Source organism: Poecilia reticulata, unplaced genomic scaffold (assembly GCF_000633615.1).
Source record: "Poecilia reticulata strain Guanapo unplaced genomic scaffold, Guppy_female_1.0+MT scaffold_131, whole genome shotgun sequence".
In the NCBI taxonomy this organism is placed as follows: Eukaryota; Metazoa; Chordata; class Actinopteri; order Cyprinodontiformes; family Poeciliidae; genus Poecilia; species Poecilia reticulata.
In genome coordinates this window covers 1,257,235-1,284,064 of record NW_007615014.1, presented here as the reverse complement: position 1 = coordinate 1,284,064, position 26,830 = coordinate 1,257,235, and the positions used below count along the sequence as shown (strand labels likewise).

General features: G+C 38.3%; 1 protein-coding gene across 1 annotated transcript in view; it reads left to right on the top strand.

The window, feature by feature from the left end:
- opcml (opioid binding protein/cell adhesion molecule-like) overlaps positions 1-13,554 on the top strand; it is a 151,720-nt gene extending 138,166 nt beyond the window's left edge. The window contains exons 4-7 of the mRNA XM_008401855.2: positions 5,042-5,179; positions 8,474-8,594; positions 9,788-9,939; positions 11,047-13,554. Of these exons, the coding sequence (XP_008400077.1) occupies positions 5,042-5,179; positions 8,474-8,594; positions 9,788-9,939; positions 11,047-11,147 (512 nt within the window). The 3' untranslated portion in view covers positions 11,148-13,554. The remainder of the gene's footprint in view (positions 1-5,041; positions 5,180-8,473; positions 8,595-9,787; positions 9,940-11,046) is intronic.
- Positions 13,555-26,830: the final 13,276 nt, after the last annotated feature.

The following is a 26,830-nucleotide window of genomic DNA, read 5'->3' as shown; positions in this document are numbered from 1 at the left end:
GTGTGTGTGTGTGTGTGTGTGTGTGTGTGTGTGTGTGTGTGGAGGGGGGATGTTGGGGGGACAATGTATGATCGATACAGAAATAAAAACTGAATCTAGAATAAATAGATCCTGCTGCTGTAATTATTTTTTACAAGACTGACTGATTATTAATTATTATTAAGAAGAAGAAGCAATGCAAATGCAAAGGTGGCATCAGATCATGTTGAATATCCAGCGTCCTATAAAAATATTTAACTTTTTTTGGAGTGTGTTATTGTACAAGAACATTATTTACAACCAGTTGTATATGATCCATGTAGGTACTAAGTACACTCTACCACAATTAATTCAAGTACAGTCCAGTAAATTCAGCCAAATCCAGGTCCGGTTATTTATGGACTACTTCAGTACTAAGTTGATCCGACAACTTAGATTGACTTGATCATAAAATGCCAACATATAAAGAAATACAGCCTTTAGTTGCTGGCACTGCAGGAATCTCTTAACCTGAGCGAAGCATGCAGCATCACTGCAGAGGAACAACAACCTCTAACAAGACGAAACCTCAAGCAGAGTCAGACTCAGGGGGAACAGCTGAGAGAAAAAGCGGAGAAATAAAAAAAAATACACTTGCACTTCCAATAAAAGGCAAGGAGAACCCACAGAGACGATGGCAGCAGCATCTCCATGTCTGGCTCTGCGTTTAAACGTGACACCGCTTACCTTCTGTGAAACAAAGGTGAAAAAAAGAATATCTAAAGTGACACAGTTCAGTTAACAGGAGTAATTGCCTCAACAATAGCAAAGCATGTGAAATGCAGAAACAAAATAAAAGCAATAACCCAGGAGTACTTTCTACAGCATAGAGAGTAAAAGGTAATGCTGAGACTCAGCTGAAATACACTTGTTAGAAGAACCATCAAGAGAGCACCAGAACCCTCGCTGCAACGTCTTACATCTAGATTTATCTGAATGTTTCCCAATAAACCATTTACAGGCCACATAAAACAAATTTATATCTGTTTTGGGGTTTGTATAAGAACCATCTCCAAGGTTAGCAAATACTCTGTTCTATTATGTGCCTTGTAAGTAATTTTCTAACCTTTTTGCCCCCTGTCTGGTCTTCTGTTCTTTTCTACTGTAAAAACCGTTAATTGATCCGGACTCATTTCTCAGCTGAAGCCTTCATGCTGTTCAGTGTCTGATTTGCTCAGGCTAATGGTTCCCACCGCTGAGGTTTTGTCTGAAGTGTTTTTCGTTGCGGCCACTGCCTGGCACTATAACGTGCCTCTTATGAGTCATCGAGTCACGCCGTGTGGACGCTAATGTTGCACAAAAGATTTGGCAAGAAGTGCCACAGACCATTTCCACGAGGCAGTCGATAACGATGATGATTGTTTTGTTTTTTGGCCTTTCTTCACTACAAGTTCTATGTGATTTTCATGACTCACTCTTTAATTGTATTCTCCATGATAAGTCAGATTGACATTTATATCCTAATATTCATCCCCAGGTCGTTATTTCCGCAGCTTTGGAACGCTTCGGAACGCTTCGGCGTTCTGGTTTTGCAGTCGTCAGGTTTCTCGGCTGGAGTAAACAGAGTATTGTCCAAGCTGTTTTCACCTGCAGATTGCTATTTGAATACCGAGATGTGACTGATTATTCTTCCATAAAAGAGCGTACGGAGGCGCACGCCTGTTCGCTCGTCTCCAAAATGAGCGATCTGCGGCGGGCTTAATGGGAATCAGATGAGAGCCGAGACAAAACGTACTCACTGGGACAAAACCCAGCAGCAACAGGCCCTGAGCTCTCACTCAGCTTTCGCCGCGAAGACGGAAATGGGTCGCACTTGTTTTCCAAATTAAAAAAACAACAAAAAAAACCCACTTAATTTTCTAAATTGACGCTGATATTTAAACAGTTTTACAGCCTTAAATTTTGAAGGAAAAGCACAGCGTTTGAATTCAGACATAAATAATCAAGTCTCCCACAAATTTAGTGAGTAAATTACATTATTGTCGGCGCAGTTCTCTCGATCCTTTGGCCGCTGCAAGATAAGTCTACTAACTCAGCAGCATTCCTTCTACCTAATCTAGTTATCCGTGATGAAAATGTTCAATTAACTGCCAGCAGATCCCCAGGTTCTGTGCAACAAGCTGATTATCCCCTTGCCCACAGCCTTCGCAGTGAATCCCCAGCCAGCTGCAGTAACGTCTGCACATTATGGTGATATTGAAATATCGCTTGATTGACATTTCAGTTGATTTGGATTAAAACGCCAATCTATTTTCTCGCCTAGCACAGAAAAAAAAAATAATAATAAAAATTTAAAAATTCTGCATTTATGTCATAATAAAACACTCCATAACGGTTCATAAAGCAGCTCTCACCTAAGACTCAAACTAATTCCTAGAGAGACGGGAGATATGAAGGAGATGTTTTTAAATCTTAAGATAACCAGAGTTTTAAAAAAAACTTTCATAGCAGCTGGTGAGAACTGGATTTTATTTCTATTTGCTCTGCCTTGTTTTGCGTCAACAGCTTTATTCTGACTAAGTGCTAAAAAAAACTCTGCTAGTAAGATAGACAGGACTAATGTAAGGTAGTGAAATAAATTAGACCCGTAGGCAGCCCAGGTTTTTGCTGCCACCGGCCATTTTTAACCACCATCCCAACGCCAAATGAAATTTTTACAGGGTATACGGCAGTACATTCTGCTCAAGAAGCAAAACAGGGTTTGAACAATAACTTGGGCTACAATCTGCAATGCTCAGTTCCATTATTTTTATTTATTTATTTTTTTTGGCTAAAATCCAATTTTTTGTGTGTAACCATTCATAGAACTAAACAAATGTGACGGCGGTCAGTGTGAACGGTTTACACAGAGGCGACTACAAGAAGTAATAATGTACTACAGAGGGATCCATAGACAAATCAATCCATTGTCTTTGGATCGATAGTAAAGATACCAAGCAGCGTGAGGCGACAGCATTATCGTGAGATCATAACAACGCGAAGCGAGCGAAGAAAAAGAAAGCACAACCTAATTACGATGGCCTTTTGTTGCATTGACTGCAACGTCTGTCTGGTTGTGCAGTCAGACCACTAGTGGTGTGATAGTGATGCGCTTCACTGACAAAGACTTCTTTTGTAATTTCATAAATTTCAGCTATTGCTTACATCTTTTTTTATTTACAGCATCTGGATTGTTCTGGTGAAGGAATATGATGCACGATTCACGTCAGCGACGCAAAAGTGGGTTGAAGTGCGACGCGACTGTTTAGAGTAAAATAAAAAATGATCGGATACGCATCCAACGTTGCACCACAAATTAGATTTTCTGGGGGAAAAGTGGCAAAAAAAAACAAAACAGAGAGATTTGGGTCAGTAGCCTAAGAATTGCTCATCAGAATATTTCTAAGTATTTTAGATTTAAACTTAGAGATGGTCAAATGCTGTCTATGTTACTTAAAAAAACAAACAGTGAAACAGTTTTTCAGTGCGGACAGGAAGCTGCAAATTACAAGTCAATGTCTCCCCTGCTAACCAGCATCAAGGAAATACAATAGTCATTAATGTAGTTTGTGCAGAAAACCAGCCGGGAAATTTAAGGTAATGTTGGGGCTAACACTGTTGGTATGGGACAGACATTATTATCTTTTTTCTTTCTAGTAACACAAGACGGGCTGCAGTGAGTCAGAACACATCACTGAACTTCAGCCAAGGGTAAATCCTCCCTTCAAAATAGGACAAAACTGACGAGCCGTCGCACGCAGAGGCTTCCTTTGGTTCCATTCCTGCTAGCGTGACTTTTTTTTTTTTTTTTTTTTTTTTTTAAGGCTTATATGGGCATCCGATGGGGGAGTTTTGACACCCACCCATTTTACTCAATATGTGATCTGGCATGTGCCACACCACCAGCCAAGATCTTTGTGTAACATGCTGATAAATATAATCTGCATCACCTTTTCCGGGCAAAATAGACGCACTCCTGCAGAGCATCAAGACGCAGCAGTGTGCTGCCATAAAGTGATGAATTATTCAGTAATCTTGCAGCTCAAAATCTGTTTTTTTAATTTTTTTATTTTATTCATTTTTTTATTTTGCATCCTTTAAAATATTCCAAATATTAGACAAGCAATGAAGTCAATGTATCTACGCCACAGTGACCGAATACATACAATACCAGTTTTACACCTACTTTTCAAAAGTATTAGATATAGTTGCAAAAAAAAAAAAAAAGCAGCATCTAGGAGTCTGGTTCTAAACCTACGCAATGCTAAATTTATTGCACCTGCGATTCTCCTCGTTTTGCTACACAGTCCCGTTTGCGTGTGTGTTGTTTGTGGATCAGGTTTGCACTTGATATCAAGTTTGTGTCTGTTTTTATACATGCAAACCTTTAGCAGGTCAGGCCCCGAGGATGTCTGCCATGTAGGAAAGCATCAAACTCTGCAGCTTCCTCACTCTCACAATCTTGACCAAGTTTGTCACAGTGTGATGGAAGTGCAGCAGCACCAAAGATCAAAAGTATACATACATATATCTGTTTATAGGCACACTTACATCTTTTCAGTATTTTTTCCTTCGCTCTCCAGTAGCTGGTGACATTTTGTTGCCAAACTCTTTGCTGAGTCTTTGTGCGATGACAGTAAAGTAAGTCTATGTCTCTACAGAAAGGTCTGGCCAAGCAAAAAACTAGTTCCTTTTAATTTATTGAACAGTAAAAGGTCAGAAATATACATTTGATTTAATTCAACAACACTGGAAAAATAAAACAGGTGTGAACTTTATATGTGAACCAAACTGTCCAGACCAAAGAGAGACCTCATCATCTGATCACCTCAGAAAACATGGTTGCCTTCATTTTTTATTATTATTTTTTTTAATTATTTATAGATTTTTTTTGTCTTTACATATTTCACTAATATAATATCAAATATTGCTAATATAAATAATATGTAACATTTTGTTTAAGGTAACGCGTTCTCCGTTGAAACCAGTGAGTTTTGCCATAAGACTAAATGCACGTTTCTCGGTTTTTCTCTGCTCTGTGCAGGTGGCCATAAATTTGTGACAGAGGGGGAACATTTGGAGCTGATCTCGATCACCAAAGAGCAGTCGGGAACATACGAGTGCATCGCCTCAAACGACATCTCCAGCTCTGACATCAGGAGAGTGCAAGTCACAGTCAACTGTAAGCACCAGGCTGCCGCCTTCATGGTCAGGATGGAAATGGCTCTTGACTTTCAGACGACGTTGGGGGTTCAGGACGTTTGGAGCTGCTTTGGTTGCACATCGTTTCCTTGCGAAAAGAGGAACAAAACAGACGCAGGAAGTTCACACTGACGCAAATAATTGTCTACGTCTTAATATTGTTTGTTTAATATAAAGATAGTTTAATTATGCATCTACAGTTCTGATTTAAAAGAAATACATTTCAATTCTGGACCTTATTAGCGTATTAAGTTGTGGCACTTGTGGTCCAAATTATTTGCATTTTAGGCGTCTGCTTGTGTTTAGGTTTAACCTTCGAACTCTATGTTGAGATGCTTCCTTTTACAGAAGACATACAGAATTATCTTCATGTCCAAAAATAAAATTTCCCCACCAATTTGAAAGTTTTTCCATGGCAAGTGGCGATTCAGTGCAACAGCAGAAGAAGAACTCCAGAATCAGTGCAGCAGTAGCCGGAATGTAGCGATATTTGCATTTATGTTTTATTCAGTAAACTTAATGCTGTGATATTACACAGGTTTCTAAAAGTACCGGTGCTTTGGACGGAGCAGCTATTTGTGTAAACTACTTCAGAGGGAAAATTACAGTGTTTTACGGCACCGTCGATGTGCGTCGACCTGCAACGGTACTCAGCTTTTTGTGTGGCTGGATACGTTTAACTACAGCAACTTAAGTGGTGGTTTATTAGTTAACCTCCACTTGGTAACCTGGTCCTGGAACATCCACACATGAATACATGCAGAGGCAGTTTCAAGTGCCAGGCTTAACAACGGGGAACCAATGTGTACATGCACCAACACAAACTGGGAACAGGTTTCTGCAAAGCCTGCTTCAAGGGCAGTAGAGAGTTTTTTTTTAATATCAAGGTAAGATTTTCTGCAACATCAATAAGCGTCTTTATGTGTTTAAAAAATAAATAAATACTTGTGAAAAATGCTACAATTCAGTGTCGTATGAAATTCAATAGAATGGACTGTAAACAGAACATGGTATGTTCTTCAGTTATAAAGGAAACCAGAAACTTTTGATGGCTTTAAACTCCAAGTGTTATTTGTTCTTTCAGATCCATTGACAATCAAAATCTAAAAACGGAAAAGTGTTATTTATATTCTGAATGAAATAAATACATTTTTTAAAAAGGCTTCGTTTTAACAACTTTACGTTTTAGGCTCAGGAAAAGGCAGAAAACGGACAAACAGAGCACTGGAAAAAATTTAATTTTAACATTAAATTGATTGTTGACTGAAGTCTTTTCATGTCAAAACTTGGATTTGCTGAGACCACACATTAATTCTGCCAAATTCCCCCTCGAGACGCATTTCTTTCTTTGTTTTGTGACGATATGAAGCGTCTAAACAGTCTGATGGTGCATCCGAGATGGTGCACGTCAGATTATCCATGTTATCCTACATGCTTTACATAAAACATTAAAAAATAGTTTTTCTAGAATCAAATATTCCCTGAAAAAATCATCATTTCATAGTTATCCAGTTTTACTGTTGTATATTTGTTTTATGAAATATTTTTGCAATAATTACACTATTTTTTTTTTATTAGAAAATGACACAAACGTCCTATTCAACTCATCATGAGCAACATCCTTGGCTATTTCTAGGTGCGTTTATGGTTTTTTCTAAAAGAGATTAATTCAATGAGAAAAGTCAAACTGTGACCTTAAAATGCCTGAAGTTAAAACAGAATTTCAATTAAAAAATTGCTTCTTATTGTGAAGCAAACTACATGTCTTTTATGTTGCCGCCTAACATTAGTTGACATGGCGACGGAGACAATTCAGAGATAATTAAAACGGTAAATATTCAATCAGGCAGAATGGAATAGTTTCCTTGTTTGAAGTGACCTTGCTGAAAAAATGTCATCTCTTTATTTTTCATTTCATCATTTCTGAGAAGATTATGCAGGGATGTTTCCACAAAATCAGATGTTTAGGTGAAAAAAACCCATTTCTCCAAGGTGGAACTGGGTTCAACGTGACACCTGTTTGACACACGCAGAATTATCCCATTCGCATCAGCAGGTGGAAATCTTGGAGTGTCGTCTAAAGAGAAAAAGAAATCCGTCAGACGTTGGACTTAGAGAGGATTCTGCTTTGATCGGCGTGTAACTTTCCACTGCTGATGGATAATGAAAGCATTGATGGAGTGAGATGGATCACGGCTGCTTTAAAAAGCTAATGCTAACAATATGAACAAAGGAACGTCCACGTCACATAAACCTAACCAATTAATAATTAAAGTTAAATTCTATGTTTGAGAACGTTTTTTTTTTTATCATTATTATTTTTGACTTTTGAAGGCTGAAAGTCTGGAGAGAAAGATTTTTTCTTTCTTTCTTTCTTGTGTCTGATTCTAAAGTAAATAACATAAAAACCAACCACCATTTTCTTTTTTTGAGTTCTTATCATTAATTGAAATGATAAATTATACATGACTTCATTAAATTAAAGTCTTTATTCATGAGGGAAGCATTCGTCCATTTCAAACAAGTGGGACTTTGTTCTGAGTTCTAAAATTATGCGTACTTTGTGTGTTATTGGAAGGTTTGTCTAGGTTTCGGTTTGACAAGGTGTCTGAAAAGTGGAGCAGTAGAAAATAAAGATCAGTGGTTCTCTCTAAGCCGGGGTCTTTTTGTGTGGAGTCCAGACGAAGCTGCATTGGTTTCATAGAAGGAACTTCAACTGTAGGTTGAAGAAAATCTACCCTTCAGTGTGACGTATGTGTATTTTCATTTTGGCGTTAATCTAAAACGTCATCTTCAGAGATGATGCTGCTAATCTTATTGTTTCCTGTCTCTACAGACTTCCTGATTCTATTTGTCCTCTTTCTACTTTATCACTTACTCCCTAAGGTTCAATCTCAACTCTGCATTAAAGCACTGAATGAATAAAATGCGATAATTCGTTAGTACCATTAATTTCCTTTAGTTGACGTGGAAAAGAAAAAAAGAGGGGAAAAAAAACAATGTAAAACATGAACATGAATAATTACGATGACATTTCATTGCCAGTTTTACTTCCGTTTCTTTGTGCAATGACAATAAAATAAGTCTAAGTCACCACCAACCAGTCAGAGTTGAGTTTATAGTAATAATTTTACATTTATTCACGTTTCCATTTGGAAAACTGAAACAGGAGGGACGTAGAACTAATATGTATTATTTTTTTTAATGTTTCTACTCCTGACTCTGTCGCTGTGGTTTGGTTTTGATATTTGTTTTTTCCCCGCTTCATTTTTAGACCCCCCCTTCATTTCGAAGGCGAGGAGTACAGGCACTCCGGTCGGACAAAGAGGGGTTCTGCAGTGCGAAGCCTCTGCCGTTCCCAGGGCAGATTTTGAGTGGTACAAAGAAGACCGCAGGCGAGTTTACCGTCTCTGCTTCCTGTGTCTGTGAGAACGGCTTTGAAAAGAGCAACACTTAGTCGTTTTTTTTCTTCTGTTTTTTTCCCCCATCGTCATTGGTTGGATCTGTAAATTAATAAAATGTTTACTCATAGTATATGAAAAAAGATTTACTAAATGAAATCCTGATTATCATTTATCAAGTTTTGTTTAAAAAAATGCAGCTGTTATTGGTTTTTTTCATGTACGTTTCTTTAAAAATGTAGGAATTTTTACTAAACGAACTTGTCAGAGTTTAGAAAATTAATTTCTGAAAGCCAGTTAACCTGGTAAACTATTCTTGACAAAGGATTGCATCAGAACATTTAATGGTTTAGTACTTACAAAAGTGTTTAGTTCTGTTAGTATTTGGTAAAACTTGAAAACGAAATGAATGCTGTTAGGCTAAAAAGTGACTAAAATTACAGCATTTTAATAAATTCCATTACATTTAATTTATATGGCACATAAACTGTTGACTTCTAAAACTGAAAGTAGACCTCTGTTATTAGGAAAATGATGAGGACTGTATTTAGACTTAAAGACTTTAAAACCTTTTTTTTTTCTCATAATAAAAACCTGCAACATAAAATGAAGCGGCTGTCAGTCACCCGGACTGACGCTTGAAATGCTCTTAAGCCATTTCACCATTTCTTGGTGCCTATTTAACACCAGGTGACAAATTTGAACATTTCTGTTACATTCCAGCAGGTGTTACAAAGCGCACAAATATATGACAGACTGTCTTTCCATACGTCCACCAGTCTCTTCCCAGAGCTCCTGCAAATGGCTGCAAATTGAAACGTTTCATGTCTTTGTCCTCCATTTATTTATTTTCTGCTCTGGTCACCAGCTGTAAATAATGTATGGTTTATCTGATTGGACCAAACTCGGACATCTGCACAGGGGTTTTGAGTGGAGATTAGTGGAGGGTTTTTTTTTTTTTTATAAATGAAATGCTAAATATTACAAAGAACTGTAGAAATGATTGATATAGAATAAGAATTGTGTATTTCTTCAAATCTATTTCTATTTTAAGCTGATTTTTATGTGTTAAGATAAACCGTCAGATAAACCATCGGAGCCAACAGAACGAGGATGAATTGAAAAGCGTGAATTATTGTCTGGACACAACACGTTGGTCAGTTTGATAGATTGTCTTTATTTTACAGGCTCCTCAATGGAATAAACGGTCTGAAGATAGAGACCCAAGGAAAACAGTCGCTGCTCATCTTCTTCAACGTGTCAGAGGAAGACTATGGAAACTACACCTGTGTCGCCATGAACACCATGGGAATCACTAACGCCAGTATAATTCTTTATGGTGAGTATAGAAATACTTTAAAAAGTCCTAAAACTTCACATTGTTGTAGAAGGTCTTGGTTCTTTATGTAATTCACTGCATGTTTGTCTTCTTTACTGCATCGTTATCCAACATTGTTGGGAGGAAAAGGCCAATTTTAGATCTCAGAGAAGATAGTGAGGCTGAAGACTAGGCCAAATAAAACATTAAATAAAAATAATTGAATATATGTTATTCTCTTGAGCCAAACAAAGTCTGAAAATTGTCTACATGTTTATATTAAAAAAGGGCTATATTTAGATTTGTGAAAAATTCCCAGGTGACACCTGTGCGCGGCCTGCAAAGCTCCTTATTTTCATGAAAACAAGCATGTTTATTTAAACATTTTATTTTAAATATGTTGATTTAATCTTCCTTTTAAAGGGTGAAATGGACAGGAAGCACAGAGTGATTTCTGCATGTTGTTACATTAAAAAAAAACAACCTGCAGTTTCAGAGGTAGAAGGAGAGAAAATAAGGTTTTAGTCAAACAGTAAAATCAGAGATTTTGATTTGTGATTCCTTCATAAAAAAAAAAAAAAAACACCTGGAGTGTTGCTTTCATTCTTTCATGCATGTTTGAGAAATCCTCAAATCTCTTTCAGGTTTGCAAAACGCCGCCGTCCGTACGCCGAGTCTAACGTTAACAAATCATACGTAAATCAGATCAACTTAATGTGGAGTCAAATCTGAGACTCCACATTAATGGATGTAATTTCACTGAATTACATCCGATGTAATTCAGTGAAATTACACCCACTGAATGGAAATTACATCCATTTAGTGGATGTAATTCAGTGAAATTACATCCACTGAATGTTAGGAACGTTTAAAAAACAACATTTGTGAATTTTTAGAATATATGTTTTTGGAACCTAGTCCTAGATTGTTTTTGTTTTGTTTTTTTCCCAATTTATAATATACTTGTTCATCATGCTTAAAAAAAACAAAAACTTCTAGCATAAAGCAAAGGTAAAGAATATAAAAAGCAGTGCTATAAACCACGGTGGGCAGGAGTCACTTTGTGCCTGTAGTACAAACACACTCAAAATAAATCAAATAAACTTGCAGACTGTTTCTGTTCCGCAGGTCCGGGCGCGATGCACGACGTGAACGGGACGCCCGTCCTCCGCCGCTGCTCCGCCTGCCTCCTGCTGACTGTGACCTTATCCCACCTGCTCAAGTTCTGATGGAAGATGTGACCCCGCCCCCCCTCACTTCGAGCTTCTCGCAGCACTGAAACAACAAGAACAGACGATTTAGTCCTATGAGAAGAACAGGAAACCAAGAACGCCACTGGCTCACGCTCTTTGCTTTCTTTCGTATTTCCTTTCCGGCTTTACATCGGAGTCTGTTCTCTGTCGGTTCACCGAGAGCGACAGGCGACTGTGGAGAGAAGGGAAAAGTTTTAAACATGCACTAATTTGATGATGGTAAAACTACAGAGCTTGTGTGTGTCACCTCCTTTCCCCCCCAAAACCTTTTTTGTATGTGAAATAGGGAGAAAAAAAAAGAAAAAAATGTGTGTTACTGTTGATAGTTGACTGTTTATTGCCCAATATTGAAGTGTAAATTCAGATTAATACTATTATTGTGTGACATCTGTTCAATATCTGTACAGTACCAGTAAGCTTTTTTAAGTCAATGACAAAAAAAAAAAAAAAAAAAGAGGAAATAATGCAATGTGATTGTTGAATTTCACTGTATTTTTACAGTTGTATGCAAAACAGAAAAACAAAACGCTGGTCCTCCGAGGCGATCGGTCGAGAACATTAAAGAATACACCATTATTTCTCAGGCAAAGTCCTATAGCATAGTGCATCCTCATTTTTACCTTGATCATAGTGTGTGTAGAAAATGTACAAAGTGAACAGTTAACTCCTGCACTCTATGAAAAGGCATTCGTTTCTGAGATGGCATTTTCTTTTTCTTTTTTTTTTTTTGAAACGCCTCATCATCACTGATGTCATAGCAGCTTCAAGGCATGTTCATACCTACAGTCTGAATTTTGACTCATGCGACTCATTGGTGTGATTTCTTTACTTCGAAACAAAAGCGTCAGGAGGGACGACGGTCCGGTCTGCGCTGTGTGACAGCGCTGTGAACTGTGTCAGGTTCAATTAACCACTTCTTGCGTACATAACAAGCATTTCAGTTATTTTTAGTTATTTGTACCTATTGTTCCCAAACCGTGTTTCTCCCCGTCTCTCCTCCAGACTCCTTGTTTTAATGTAGAGGCCTGTATAAATTGTGTTATTAGGTTATTTAATCCGTCTCTTCTTAGCCACAGTGGTCCTCATGCTTCTGTTTTGAGCATTAGACCTCTATGCAAACCAGACTTTATCTTTAGAGCTTACAGCCATCTTTTTGAACGTTTAAGAAAAAACGCATGGTAGGTTAATTGTACTAAATCATTATTCTATTTATTTTTATAGTTTTTTTTTTTTTTACTTTTTATTTATTGTTACTGGAAAGTGGAAGTAAAACTTAAATGTGCAATGTTCACACTTAAAGCAATCGTTCCTCTCAATCCATATAAGTATTGCTGAAAACCTGGGACGTTTCCAGTGAGTCTGAGTCGCAGTAAAACACTTCAGCACATTTAACGGTGGACACGTTTGACATTAAGCACTTTGCAGCAAATTGTCTCACCGTACATTTCGGTGGGGTTGAGAAATATGAGACCAGCTGAAAGACCTAAAGCAAAAGCAGAACTGAACCCAGGAGGATCACAACGTCTAAAGAGATGGAGTGGCTGAGAACTAAATCATGGGCAGTCCTGGGTTGAGCAGAGGCCAAACATTTAACAATGAAAAAACTTCTAAACATTGTAAGGGGAGAAATATATTTTTCTCTCTTTTTTTCCCAAATTGGCTGTAAATCATGTCACTGCATCAGGTGCTGGCATAGAAGTTTAATCAGAGTTTCATCAGGATCTCCTGAGTCATTATTCAGGACTACGATCGGGACGTCCCAGCTTCTTATTGTTTCTTACTTTTCTTTTCCTGTATTTATTATTTATTCTACATTACATATCTGCTGTCATGCTGCAGTCATGTAAAACTGTGACAGAGAGAGAGAGACAAAAAATGAAGACTTGAAATGTCTGTTCTGTCATTCAGTCATTTCTTTGCCAAACTTGCTAAAGAATTTCTTTGGTTTCATTTTTTTAAAACGATATCAGAGCAAAAACGTCTCGCTAATGTATGAATGTTCCCTGTAGCTGCTATGAAGCGACATTCATGTGTGGTGAATGTGTATACTTTCGACCTGATGTGCCCGACATCAACAGTAGTGGAAGCTGTTCCTCCAGGACCGGAGGCCGGCGGACCGACGTTCAGGGGACGGTTTTCAGTCAACTGTCTGACTTAAGCTCCCCGTTGACTGAGAAGTGGAAGCGGTCGCCGGACGTGACGTCCCTCTGTCGCTCACTCCGCTCTCGTGCAAAGACCTTATGAGTTGAGAATCGTGTTGAAGACAAAAGAACCTGGACGAGAGTGATGTATATGGGAGTGTTTTGTACTTTACTCACCTATGTGCTTGTGAAGATGATAGTGAACCAGTCAGTTACGGACTACAGTGTCTGGCCAAAAAAAAGAAAAGAGTGAAGAAAATAATAATGTTTCATTTTTTTTTCCAGATTGTTATTTTTTTTTAAGTGACCGAGATTGATGAGACAGTAAGATAGACCAACGTCTGTAAAGCACATTATTATATTCAATCTGTTTGTAAATGTACCTGAAACACTCAGACTCAGTCCAGTTGGTCCTGGTCTCTGGCTGCGGCTACTTGCTGCTTCACACAACTTTAACTTGCTGCCGGCTGAAACAACAATCCCTGCACTTCTATAAAACTTACACTCTTTTTTTTTGGCCAGTCAGTGTATTTCACAGGATGTGATATCTATCTTATGTTTTTTTGTTTGTTTTTGTTGGGGTTTTTTGCAGCTGTGACCCCTGCAAACCAAGGTTAAAGGGTCTGTGTCATACTTTCCATTCCAGATAGAGCAACATGACAAATATTGATGTCAATAATCTTGAATCACTTTATTTTAAATCCCGATTAAAAAAAGAAAAAAACAAACCGACTAGAACTTAAGTTGTGTTTTTTCCAAAGGTGTGGCATTTATATCTACCATATATGCAGATCACATACATGTATCTACGCATATATGGCTCCTTTTATTTTTTACTTTCATAATTTTAATAATCAGAAGAAAAAAGCAAACTTACAATGACATTGGTTGTTTTCTTCAGGCTCAAAAATGATTTTAAAACTCTCAAGTTTCAAACATTACTTTGTAAAACACGTTAAATGGAAACTTTGGTCCTTCCTTTTTTTTTTTCTTTCCCTGCTTCCTCCATCCGTCCCTTTCAATGGGGACGATGGAAATGGAGAGTTTTCAGAAAGCTTCAAGAAAAATCCCAACTAAAAGAAGACGATAGAGAACGAACGACAGGACAATTAGACAGTTTTGTCTGTCAGTTTTTTGTTTTAAGCTTTAAACCTTTTTTGTTTAGTTGTTTTTTTCCCTCTGAGGTGAGGAGTGGGGGGGCAGCTGGAGAAAAATGTTTTAAAGATAAAAATCCAACTTTATAAGTTTTTCATAGAGTTGACCAGAAAAACAATCAGGTTTCGACAGCAATTATTTTCTAAGCAAACTTGCAACATTTTTTTCAGAACACTTGATTTTTTTATTCAACTAATTTTGAAGGAAAAAATTGCACAATTTCAGCTTAAAATATCAAGCATCACGAGCCAGAAGTGTTACCATGTTACTTTGACCTTTGAGATTTTATGCCTAAGTTGCCAACATCAAAGATCATTTTCACACTCTGAGCTTGACTTTTTACCATGTGTCCAGATGCCAGCTGTCTCATTACCATGTTGCAAAACAAGCAAATTGAGTAAGGAAAACATATGTCAATATAATACAGCTAATGGCTCTATTATATCTGGTTGCCATAGCCACCCTCTGTCTGCTCTGCCTCCATTTTTTATTGGTTCTGAAACGCGTCTCTCCCAGATGTCCGTAACGTCCGGTGATGGTCGCGCCCGCAAGGTTAAACAACACCGACGATGGTTCCCCCGGGCGTCTGCAGATGAGACGGATTATCTGAAGATCCAAAGACAAAAGATTATTTTCTCTCTTTGGAAGCATTAAGCAGCGCTTGTGGCGGAAGTCCTCATCGAGACGTAATTCAATCGAAATAAAGCTAAATGCGCCTTGCCTGAAAGTCTGAAAGTGCAGACATCGTAGTTTTGGGGTCATTCATGGCCCGGTGCTCTCATTGTACGATGAAAAGTAAAATGTCCAAACTGCACAGATCTAATCACAACCTTCTTTTCTTTTTCATTCTTTAGTTTGATCAGTAGAACTTCTCTTGTAATAATCAAGAAAGATTCCTTCATCCCCTGCTTTGTCTTTAACGATTTTCAATTTAAAAAAATGTTCTCTGTAATTAAGAGAAAAATTATGCAAAGAATAATTAAATGGATGTATATCAATTACGGTCTTAACCAAGTGTGTAAAATAGACGTTATTGATCAATTGCTGGCAGCGGTATCAAAAAGGAACTTTATTTAACGAGTTGACAAAATGAAAGAGACTTTCAGGAAATGAGAAGAGTGAAGAAAGGAAAGAAGAAAATATCCCAGGGAGAATTTATCCATTTGGGTGATGATGGGACAGGATCTCCTCGAAGCCCAGCTCTCAGATCTACGCAGGTCCACACCGGAGTGGAAATGAGGAGCAGCAGAGAAAATCAAGCCGTGTCAATTCAGGAGTCAGAGTTATTGACATGTAAGGTGGAGTGTGTGCAGCAATTTCCTTCCATATTCATTCTGTAGTGTGGAAGTGTATCACTGGAGCACAACTATTTACTGGTGATGGATACCGTACGTTATCAAAAACATACAGTCATATGAACAAGTTTGGGCACCCATATTAGTCTTAATTATTTTTATCTCTAAATACTTGGATGTTTGCAACAGCTATTTCAGTTTGATACAACCAATAACTTATGGACACAGTAATATTTCAGTATTGAAATGAGGTTTATTGGACTAAAACAAAATGTGCAGTACGCATTAACACAAAATTTGACAGGTGCAAAAGTATGGGCACCTCAACAGAAAAGTGACATAAATATTTAGTAGATCCTCCTTTTGCAGAAATAACAGCCTCTAGTCGCTTTTAATGAGTTCTTGGATCCTGGATGAAGGTATTTTTGACCAATCCTCTTTACAAAACGATTCCAGTTCAGTTAAGTTTGATGGTCGCCGAGCATGGACAGCCCGCTTCAAATCATCCCAGATGTTGAATGATATTCAGGTCTGGGGACTGGATGGCCATTCCAGAACATTGTAATTGCTCCTCTGCATGAATGCCTGAGTAGATTTGGAGCGGTGTTTTGGATCATTGTCTTGCTGAAATATCCATCCCCAGCATAACTTCAACTTCATAACTGATTCTTGAACATTATTCTCAAGAATCTGTTGATATTGAGTGGAATCCATGAGACCCTCAACGTTAATAAGATTCCAAGTGCCAGCACTGGCCACACAACCCCAAAGCATGATGGAACCTCCACCAAATTTTACAGTAGGTAGCAAGTGTTTTTCTTGAAAAGCTGGGTTTTATTTCTGCCATGCATAACTCCTTTTTTATGACCAAACAACTCAATCTTTGTTTCTTCAGTCCACAGGACCTTATTCCAAAATGAAATTGATTTCACAAACAGAGCCTCATGATGCCACTCTTCATAGGAGATTCAAACAGGAGAACAACTTGCATTTGGCCACATTAAATATCTTTTCTCATGATTGGCTACACCTGGCTATGCAGTTCAAAGCTTAATGAAATTACCAAACCAATTTTGTGCTTCAGTAAGTCAGTTAAAAGTAGTTGGGAGTATTCAAATCAATAAAATGATAAGGGTACCCAAATTTTTGCACCTGTCAAATTTTGTTTTGATGCATATTGCATATTTTCTGTTAGTCCAATAAACCTCATTTAAATACTGAAATATTACTGTGTCCATCAGTTATTAGATATATCAAACTGAAATAGCTGTTGCAAACACCCAAATATTTAGAAATAAAAATGATTAAGATTAATAGGGGTGCCCAAACTTTTTCATATGACTGTATGGGAAAAAAAAGTGAGCCGTGATGTAAGAGATGAAACCCACTTAGTGTTTTCAGAGGATGATGAGGCAGTTATTTCTCATTTAACAGGAGGACATGAGTTCCTCTCTCATTACTTCTAAATTGTGTGTTTGAGTGTGTGAGAATGGAGGGTCGAGGACAGGCTCCTGACCCCACAACACTGAGCAGGATAACACACAGGAGCGCTCCTCACACTGCAGTGTTTTTCAGATGCAATGGCTGCCGTGGTAACATGGAAGGGCAGCAACAAAAATTTAGACCACCGATTCCGTGTCTAGAATGTTCCGCTTTTGTTTTGTGTTTATCGGAAACACATGCGGTAGCTCAGCTGTTTACACTTAAACTGCATAGGTTCTTTGTTGCATGTTTTCCCTTTTGTCTGGCTGCAGGACACAAACTGTCCGCTAACAGCCGTTTGAGAAGAAGCCGTCTCGTCGCGGTCTGAAAGTCCGCTCAAATCCCGGAAGACTTAGTGTTGCTGGGAAATGTGATGCCACTCCACAGCCGAGGCCAAGGTCAAGGACATCCTGCCGTGGGTCTAAATAAGAGCTTTTAGAAAGCTACAAGAAAAATCCCAACCAAAAGAAGACGATAGAGAACCAACGACAGGACAAATAGACATTTTTGTCTATTAAACTTTGTTTAAAACAAAAATCTGTTGTTTTTGTTTTTTTCCTCTGAGGAGAGGAGTGGGGGCGGCTGGAGAAAAATGTTATAAAGATAAAAACCCATCTTTACAAGTTATTAGTAGATTTGACCAGACAAACAATAACAGGTTTCGATAGCAATTATTTTCTAAGCAAACTTTCAACATTTTTTCAGAACACTTGATTTTTTATTTTTAACTAATTTTGAAAAAACAATTGCACAATTTCAGCTCAAAAAATCAAGTATCACAAAAACAAAATTTTTTTTGTCAAGCAAAGCTCATTATTTACACATTTATTGATCAAAAAGTGAACTATTACTACACTGACCTAAAATCAGGACCACATGACATGTTGCAGCAATGCAGTAACTCATACTAAACACATATCAACATTGACTGTCAGAAAATGGACATTCTTTTCAGAGGTCTGACATATACGTTTAAAAATTACTTATTCTTTTACATAAAATTTTTCTGTGACACAGACTTTTGCATGTCCATTACGTTGTGTGGCAGGACCTGCTTACCGTCTAATACACTCAGTCAAAGCACTGTGTGGTTTTACTCATCCACAGAACAGGACAGATCCAGACTGCAACAAAAACAAAAAGCTGACTTTTCCTTCAATCAGGACTTGCACAGGTCTGAGGGTCAGAAAAAAAATGCAGCTGGCGTCTCTGCAGCCCCCACACATCCTGGACACAACTGTCTGGAAAAACCAGCCACCTCTCTCTGATGAAAACAGTGAACACCTTACAGGAAGACTAGACATCTGCTGCTATGAAAACAAAATAGACATATTTGTTCTACCACAATCTGCTTTTTTTTTTTCTTTTCAACATATAAAAATTATTTTGCTCACGCACACACACACACACACACACACACACACACACACACACACACACACACACACACACACACACACACACACAGTTCCTTTTATCTTTTACTTTATGCCAAAGTGAAATCCCCCAGTATTAGTAAATAAAGCAGAACATTACTGCAACAGAAAAACAGGTTTCATATATTAAATGTGAACTGAGTTTTATATAAGATTAACTTTCTGAAAAGACTGACAAAACTGGACACGAATGCCATGGATTTTTGTGCAAATAATTCTTAACTCTATATATAATTATATAACAAAGTTCTTTCTTGTTTTGTTTTCCTTGTTTTGAATATCGTTCTTGAGGTAATGAGGCATTTCCTGTTTGCACCTACTGGACATTAACACAATTTATTCTATATTAGAATAAAAGTACTCTGTATATATTCACAATATTCACATATAAAATAATTTAACTTCTGGCAAGTATGAACTAACACAACTTCATGCTGGTGTTAGTTCTAAGAACTGAGCCATCATGTAGCTCACATTTTTCATTTAGAAGTCAAATAAATTCAGTTAAAATGTTGCTAAAATGTTTTTTTTTATTATTATTATTTATTTTAAATATGTCCCTTTGTTCAGTTAATGTTGGGGAGGGGGGCACACAAAATAATGTTGAGGGCTCAATATGACGCCGCTGATGTACCTGCTGCAAAACACGTTTAACTGATGTGTCTTTGAAAGGAAGAGCCGTGATGTTTGCCTGTGAATAAGCTCACCTTTTATGTAAGCACCGTCTCATTATGAAAGAATGATATAGAAACAACAGCATAAGGTGCACACTGATGTACCATCTGTCAAGAAACCAGTTGTGAAATGCGGCAAATAATACTGTCTTCTTATGAAATGTGACATGAAATGACATCAGACTTCTTCTCGTGACCCTTAAAGAACATATGTCTCTCCTATTCACACGCACATTCACAGGCTGATGATGGCGAGCTACTGGACGGTAGTCACAGCTGCTCTGGGGCAGTCAGACAGAAGAGAGGCAGCCACATCGCACCATCAACCCTCCTGACAAACGCGGGGGCTCGAACCGGCAACCCGCCGTTATAAAATCCAAACATGTGGCGCAGTAAAAGGCAAAACTAGATAAAAGCTTAGAACGCCACATCCAAGCGTGGGCTCTGCAAAAAGCTTTAAATACTTCACAGATCATCGTGTCACACGTCACAGACACGGCTCACACTTATCTACAGAAATCTCCACCTTTAGCAATTAACCCTCTCTGACAGCTTCATTTGCATCTGTTTACACCTATATGCTTGAGCTTTGTAACTGTGTGACTGCAGCGTGTTTAACCCAGAGGGCGCTTCTCTTTGGGATCATAAAAATACATGTGCACACAAAGGGAGCCATTTGAATGTCCTTTTCTGATTCACACCAGGAGGTGTAACCATTTCTCAGGCTTTGTTTTTCTTTCTTTTTTTTATTTTTGCAGAAATCCATTTCTTGGCCTCGGATGAAAGCACTGTAGACTGTGAAGGTTGATGGCTGTCATCTCATTAATCATGTTTTCAGGGGGAGGTCTGCTCGGTGGATGCCTCGCTGCTCGGGCATGTCTCTCCACAAGCCAAACACTCGCAACACGTAAATGTTGAAATCCTTCTTTTTTTTTTTTTTTTTTTTTTGTAAACTGATTTTTGATATTGTTTCCATGTTTGTTCCTTTAGATTGAGAAAATGAGTCACTCTGCCGCTTTGAAGTCTTTGATGTTTTTCTTTTTTTTTAATTACAGTTTAGAAGATGGCAATTTTTCCTGCATCTTATCTGTACGGCTTACTGTATTAACATCTTGGAAAATATGTTTAAGTGCAACCGTGTTGGGTATGTACTGTCACCGAAGGCAGAGAAACAAAAAAGAGTAAATAGGATTTTATTTACAGAAGCTGGATGACCAGCGACAGGCCACACGAACGCTCTTGTACGCCAGTGATTGTTTGATTGAAATGCCTTTACCTCCGATGGGAAAACATAACAACGGCATGAAAACTTTGAAATGAGCTGAGGCTTAATATTACAGTAGAAAGAAAGAGTAAATGGAGTGTGAACCGCAGACTAGAAATGCGAATTGATGACGGAGGTCTAATGGGGCCACTCACTGCAGGCGAGGGGTTGAAAGAACAGGAAGGAGACAGAGACAGATGCAAAGTTACCCTGTTAAATACCTCAGTTTTCCTGTTTTGTGACAAAAGCAATAACCTCTGCAATGCCACGCCTGAGCACATCGCAGCAGGCGGTTTACCAGAGTCCTGCGTGACCACAGGAAGTCTCTCCGATCTGAAGGTTAAAGTGTATAAAAACAAATTGCCAAAAATAGCCAAGTCACTTTGACACCATTTTGCATCACTTTTTTATATCCTTTTTTCTGTTTTAGTTTTTTCTTTCTTTGTTTGTTTTTTTGTTCCCTCGGGAAGGGAATATTCACTTGGGAAGTGTACATTCCCAAGAGAATATACACTAAAGAAACTTGGCCCTTGTTTCTAAATGAATAGAAACAAATCCTGTATGTAGGAGATAAACATAGTCTGTCCATATCAAGAGGTAAAGAAGACAAAGGTTGTGCCAACAACTGATAAAATGCTCCAGCCTGTGTAGCAATGAACGATTACCAGGAGGAAAAACTCCATAAGGAAACTTCATGTAACGTCAAATAGATTAACATGAGGAATTCAAAGAACCGGAGCTAAACAGCGGATCGTTTCGGGTGACTACATTGTATTGTACTCATCCACGTCACTTAATTGGATTTTTTGACTTCCTCTGCATTATTCATCCATTTATTTTATGAATAGATAATATCCTTTCCAAATATTTTCCGTCTTTGATGGACTTTCTTTTTTCAAATGGTGACAGAAAAATGTGGCATGTGACAGTTTCAACTTTACGCACAGAGAACTCTCTAAATCAATCAAGAACAATGTACGTCACAGCATCATCTCTGATCTGATCGGTCTGAGGGCCGACGGTGGAACGTTGAGGATTTATGGGCGGTAGGCCTTGGAGCGCGTCTAGCGCAGCCGGACCACTGCTGCAGGATGATTCCCCCTCTGAGCGTTTGTGGGATCAGGTGGCGTTCAGAGAGTCTCTGCAACTTCTGATCGCTTCAGTTGGTGAAATATTGCCTTTCAAAACTTGATCATTGCAGAGAAAAAGTTCAACATTATTAAACATAATGAAAATGAAATTCAATTTAATGTCAGTATCCTTTTAGAAATTGTGTGGGAAAAAACAAATTATGACAGGATTTGTTTTGACATTGTTGGTCAAAATGATGGGCAACGAAAAAGTGAAGCACGGCAATATAGCGATGATCTGTTAGTGAAAGAAATGAAACCAGCAGAAAACTGGCATTGCTTTGGAATATCGTCTTGCTTTTATGAGTATATGACGCTGATATCTGGCTCGATACCGATACCAGAACTGATATCAATATCGGGACATCACTACTTTTAATTGGGAAATATGACGCATGCCACTTAAAGCTGACTTTAATCGGCAGCTTACCTACATTTAAATGACGTGGCTCAACCAAAATGTGTTTATATTTATGCAGATGAAAGCCAGACCAAATTGTTTTAGCATCGTTTAAAAAGGGCTTTCCATGTTGCACATATTGAAGCTGGTGGTGATTTTGGTGTAAGAAAAGAAAAGAAAAAAAAAGGGTGTTGATAGTTTCACACAATGTCACAGTCTGACTCATAGCTGGACACTCAGGCAGATGGGCACTCAACCAGAGCCTGGCTCAGTTGGAGATCTATTCCTCCTGTAAGAGAGTTTTTAGTGGTAACTCTCACCTCAGGATGTTGTCTAAGTAAAATGGAAGATTCAATGCTCTCTGCTGGTTTTCTGGACAGTTTTTGGTTCTAATCTTTAGAGCTCTGCTATCCACAAGTTGCACAATGTTCCAACGGGACTTTAAAAAAAATGCAGTATTCTGATTGTAAAAAGCCTTTTTGATGTAGAACTCCATTTAAAACACATGAACAAACTCTTGGAAATGAATGTGAAGCCAACAGGAGGCATTAATTGGATGTAATTCAGTCAGACAGGCTTTCTCATGTGAAGAACTCATGGTTTTTGTTATTGTTATTGTCTGGGGGTTCATTTGTAGTATTATTCTATTAATACATCACATTTACTGCTTATGGTATTTTACTTCATTTCGAATAGACAAAACAGTGAGTTTGAGTGAAATGGTTTCAGGGTTGGATTTGCTTTGTTTTCAACTCTCTGATGATTAAAAAGTAACTGAGTGGAAATTTTCTTTTTCAACAAGAAATTACGACAAAACAATTTAGGTTCCCTAATAAATCTATCAAAAACCATCATTTGACCACGTCTTGGATTTAATTTTGGATTTAATTGAACTCTTGTCTTTCCAGCAGAATCTATGGATTTGGTGGTCTCTTTAACAAGTACTGGCACTGCTTATAAAGCTTATAAAGCTGTATGAAACCTAAAAAAAATGATGTCCATTGTGTATTTTACAGAGTAGCAACATTTTCTGATCATTAAATCATATTGCCTCTACACCTCATGTCCTGACGGATTCTTATTTTGCCTAAATGTTGTTTCATCATGTAACACAAGAACGTACAATTAGCATTGGTGAAATATGAGAAACGGCTTTTGGCTGATCTGCTCGAGTCAAAATGTGAGGATCTTGCCTTAAAGACGGTGCGCTCATGTTTCAAGTGACAGTGGTGTCATTTAGGGAAGTGGAGTTAGGGGTTGTTAGTAATGGAGTGGACAAACAGCTTAGTTTGAGGTCAGGACAGAAAAATCTATAAAACCCTGGACAGATTGCACAGAAAGGTACTATGCAGCTACTTACTGTGTAAAACTGTGATGGCAGTGCAGAGGAATATGTTGTTTTCTATGTTCTATGCCATTGTTTCTCTGAAGAAAAATCTCCAAAGCAGAATGAAAACACAGCTTTACAATCCATAACTTAAACATGCAGCTCAATCTTGGTCCAAAAATATATGAACTAGCACCTCTCGACAATTACCGAACGAACACTGTGCTCCCTGCCATGCTGGTGGCACGCCAGCCTAATTTATAGACTTGTTATGCAAAAGACTAAATTTATGCCATATGAATTTTTCAAAATAAATCTCAGCTGATTGTGGGGATCCTGCATGACAAGCCTCCTCTAAGCTAATCCCCTTGAAGCTCCTTTCACTTTCCATCCAACACGAAATTATTCCAACTCTTTAACTACAATATAAATGGTGTCATTTTAAGCAATATGTAGCATTTTATTAAAGAATATCAGTACATTAAACCCAGTAATGGTCTTTTCCTTTGTTATTCAGCCCAGTGTGAAGGCATGTTTGCGTTTATTGGGCGGGAGGCTGAGCGCCACAATCCCTGTGCAGAGCACAAGCAAACAATACGGAGCAAACAAAACGAGCCAGAGTTGGACGACTATCTGGATCTGGACCTTTACATTCCTGTATGACAGATAAACTCTGGTGGAGAACCAGAACATTTTTATTAGTGTAAATCCGAGATCCTCTGGCGCCTTGTGCAAGAGAATATAAAAAGTAGGTTTGGCTTCAGTGGTACGTCAAACATGCTCCTTTTAAAAGTCATGCTTGGTAGCAGCTGGAAGAATTTGCATTTGCTCTGACAAGTCTGTAAAAAAGCCCGACTTTTAAACTTCTAAATGCCATGCAGACCAAAGGAAGTTACACAATATTCTACTTCGATCCAAGACAAGCTGAATGATTTTCCAGTCCAAAGTTAGCTTTTATGAAATCACCTGTGCCCACTTCTGCTTCTGTACTTTTTATGTGACCGTGTTGAATTATTTACCTCGGATATTGTTTTGAAAATTTATTTCCACTTTTGTCTTTTAAATTCAGGTGATGCGTGATGATGTATTGGTAAAAACACAAAACATCTGTTTTTATTTTTCCTTTCTTTCTTCAACCGTTTCAAGTTCCAAATGTTTCTCGCATTAGCTTGCTTGAACTTTGACCCGTCCTTCCAGACAGAGGCGGTGTAACTAACACGGTTACCTGGTCATGATGAATCGCTTCTCTCCCTGCTTTTTTCCACATCTCCCTTTTAACGCCCAAAGTCAATTGTTTCATAAACACAATAATGTACTGTGTGTGTTTAGCGAGGGGCTGCAATTATCTCACTTGATGAGTCTAACATCCAATTTTAAAGTGGAGGATGTGTCCAATTACCAAGGCAATATACGGACCAGCTGGAAACTTCTAATATTTTCCTCCAGTAACCGAGGCAGAACATTGCAAACTCTATATGGCTGCACAAATAACGATGTCGCACTTATTGTATATGACAGCTGCAGATATTTTCAGCCTCGTTTTGCAGCCCACGGAGGATATTTCCTATAAAGCAATGACATAACCATGACAACATTATATTATGATCACATTATAAAGCAAAAAGTAGGCAATCATCTTTTCTTTGGATTCTTGTGGGTAAAGACGTCTTTAGAACAAAGAAATAATACTGATGCTTTTCTTTCTAACATCCTACATGGTTGAGCGAAGACTGAAAAGTTGTGGGATTTTGAGGGACCGAGTGTCGTCGGCGTCGACCTCGACTCAGATCAAACTGTTTGCTGCCTAAGGCTTCATTATCACAGATCTTCTCAGTTTCACCTGTTGCTGGATCCAGACAACAAGCAGGACAATTAACAGAAGTTTGGGTAAAGTTGTAATGAAAATAAGCATGGAGTGGTTTTGCACACCATACTTCACTGAACCATGTTTCAGTCCGATTATAGCTGCAGATCTTTCGGTGTATCTTCCCACCGGTTTTGCAAATCTTGAGACTGGAGACCCTTCAGTTGTTTGTCGTCTTCAAACAGGACCTGTGGCAGACTTTAATTGGAACTTGTACCTTTTAACTATGGCTTATCCTCGCCAATACACCAGGTTTGTAGAGTTTTCATGGCTATTTCTAGAAAGATTTCCCCTCTTACGCTGTGAATCTCTACTTGTTATCCAGAGTTACTGTGGGCTTCTGGGTTGTTCCACTAAACAATGCCCCACTTGCAAGGCCTGTTAGTTTAAATCTCTTATTAATGTTTGCAGTTGTGCCAAACTCTGGTTTTTCAGATGATGGACTGAACATTGTTCTACGAGGTAGTGCTTTATAACCTGATCCTACTATCCCAACGCAGGCCAAACATTCACAATATTGAAGTTAATATGACATTAAAAATCATTATCAGTAACGACCATTAAAACCTGACATGTAGTTAGTTAAGGTTAAAGCTGAAAGCTAAACCTGGGGACCAAGGAGCTTTAGGGACAATATATCTGACTTTACATAAACCCACAAACTGGCAGACGTAACAACAATGAAACACACGAGGCACCGTTTAGAAAAACTCACCAATCTTTTACAAATCTTGACGGAAGCACAACACAACAAACTGTCAGCCACGATACTAATGTAAAAGCTTTAGGAAGAAAGAAAAAAAAAACCGAGGCATGTTTCTGTTTGCTGATATTCTTTTCTTCTTTCTGTAGCCGTTGCCCAGCTTGTTTCACAAATAACCTGAGCAGTTAGGCGGTGATTGCCTTGTGCACACCGGCAGCCGCCATCTTGATGAAGTGCAGAGCTCCCAGAGAGGTGATCAAACTTCAGTTCATTCTAAATGCGGTTAATTGTGTGGCAAAATGACTGTCCAGGATAGACGGGAGATCAGTAGCGCCATCCCTCAAGCTAGGATGGAATAATTACCATGTCATTTCCAAACATCACTGGGGGATGAATAATCATCTGCAGGCTTTCTGTCTCTCCTCCTCTCGTGTGGAAACAAACCATGATTAGTCTGTCAGATTCAGTCGATGATTACCACAATCAGTTTCAATAATGGCTCTATCTGTTTCATGCCTCTTTGATTTGGATATTGGCTCTTTTTTTTTCCAGATCAAGGTGTACAAATCTCAATATCAAAGCCACAAAGGGGGCCGAGCTCAAAAGGAAGATGATGGACGAGGACCTCGAGAGAGGAGGCAAGTCATGAGGAAGGAAAAAATCAAAATAAAAAAGAAGAATTCCCTGAAGGAAAAGCTGAAAGTTCTCCCCGTTTTGGGAGGCTATCCTTTCTAACTGATCATGCGGAAATGGATTTTGACACACCGGGGCGCTGGCTGGTGCAATTT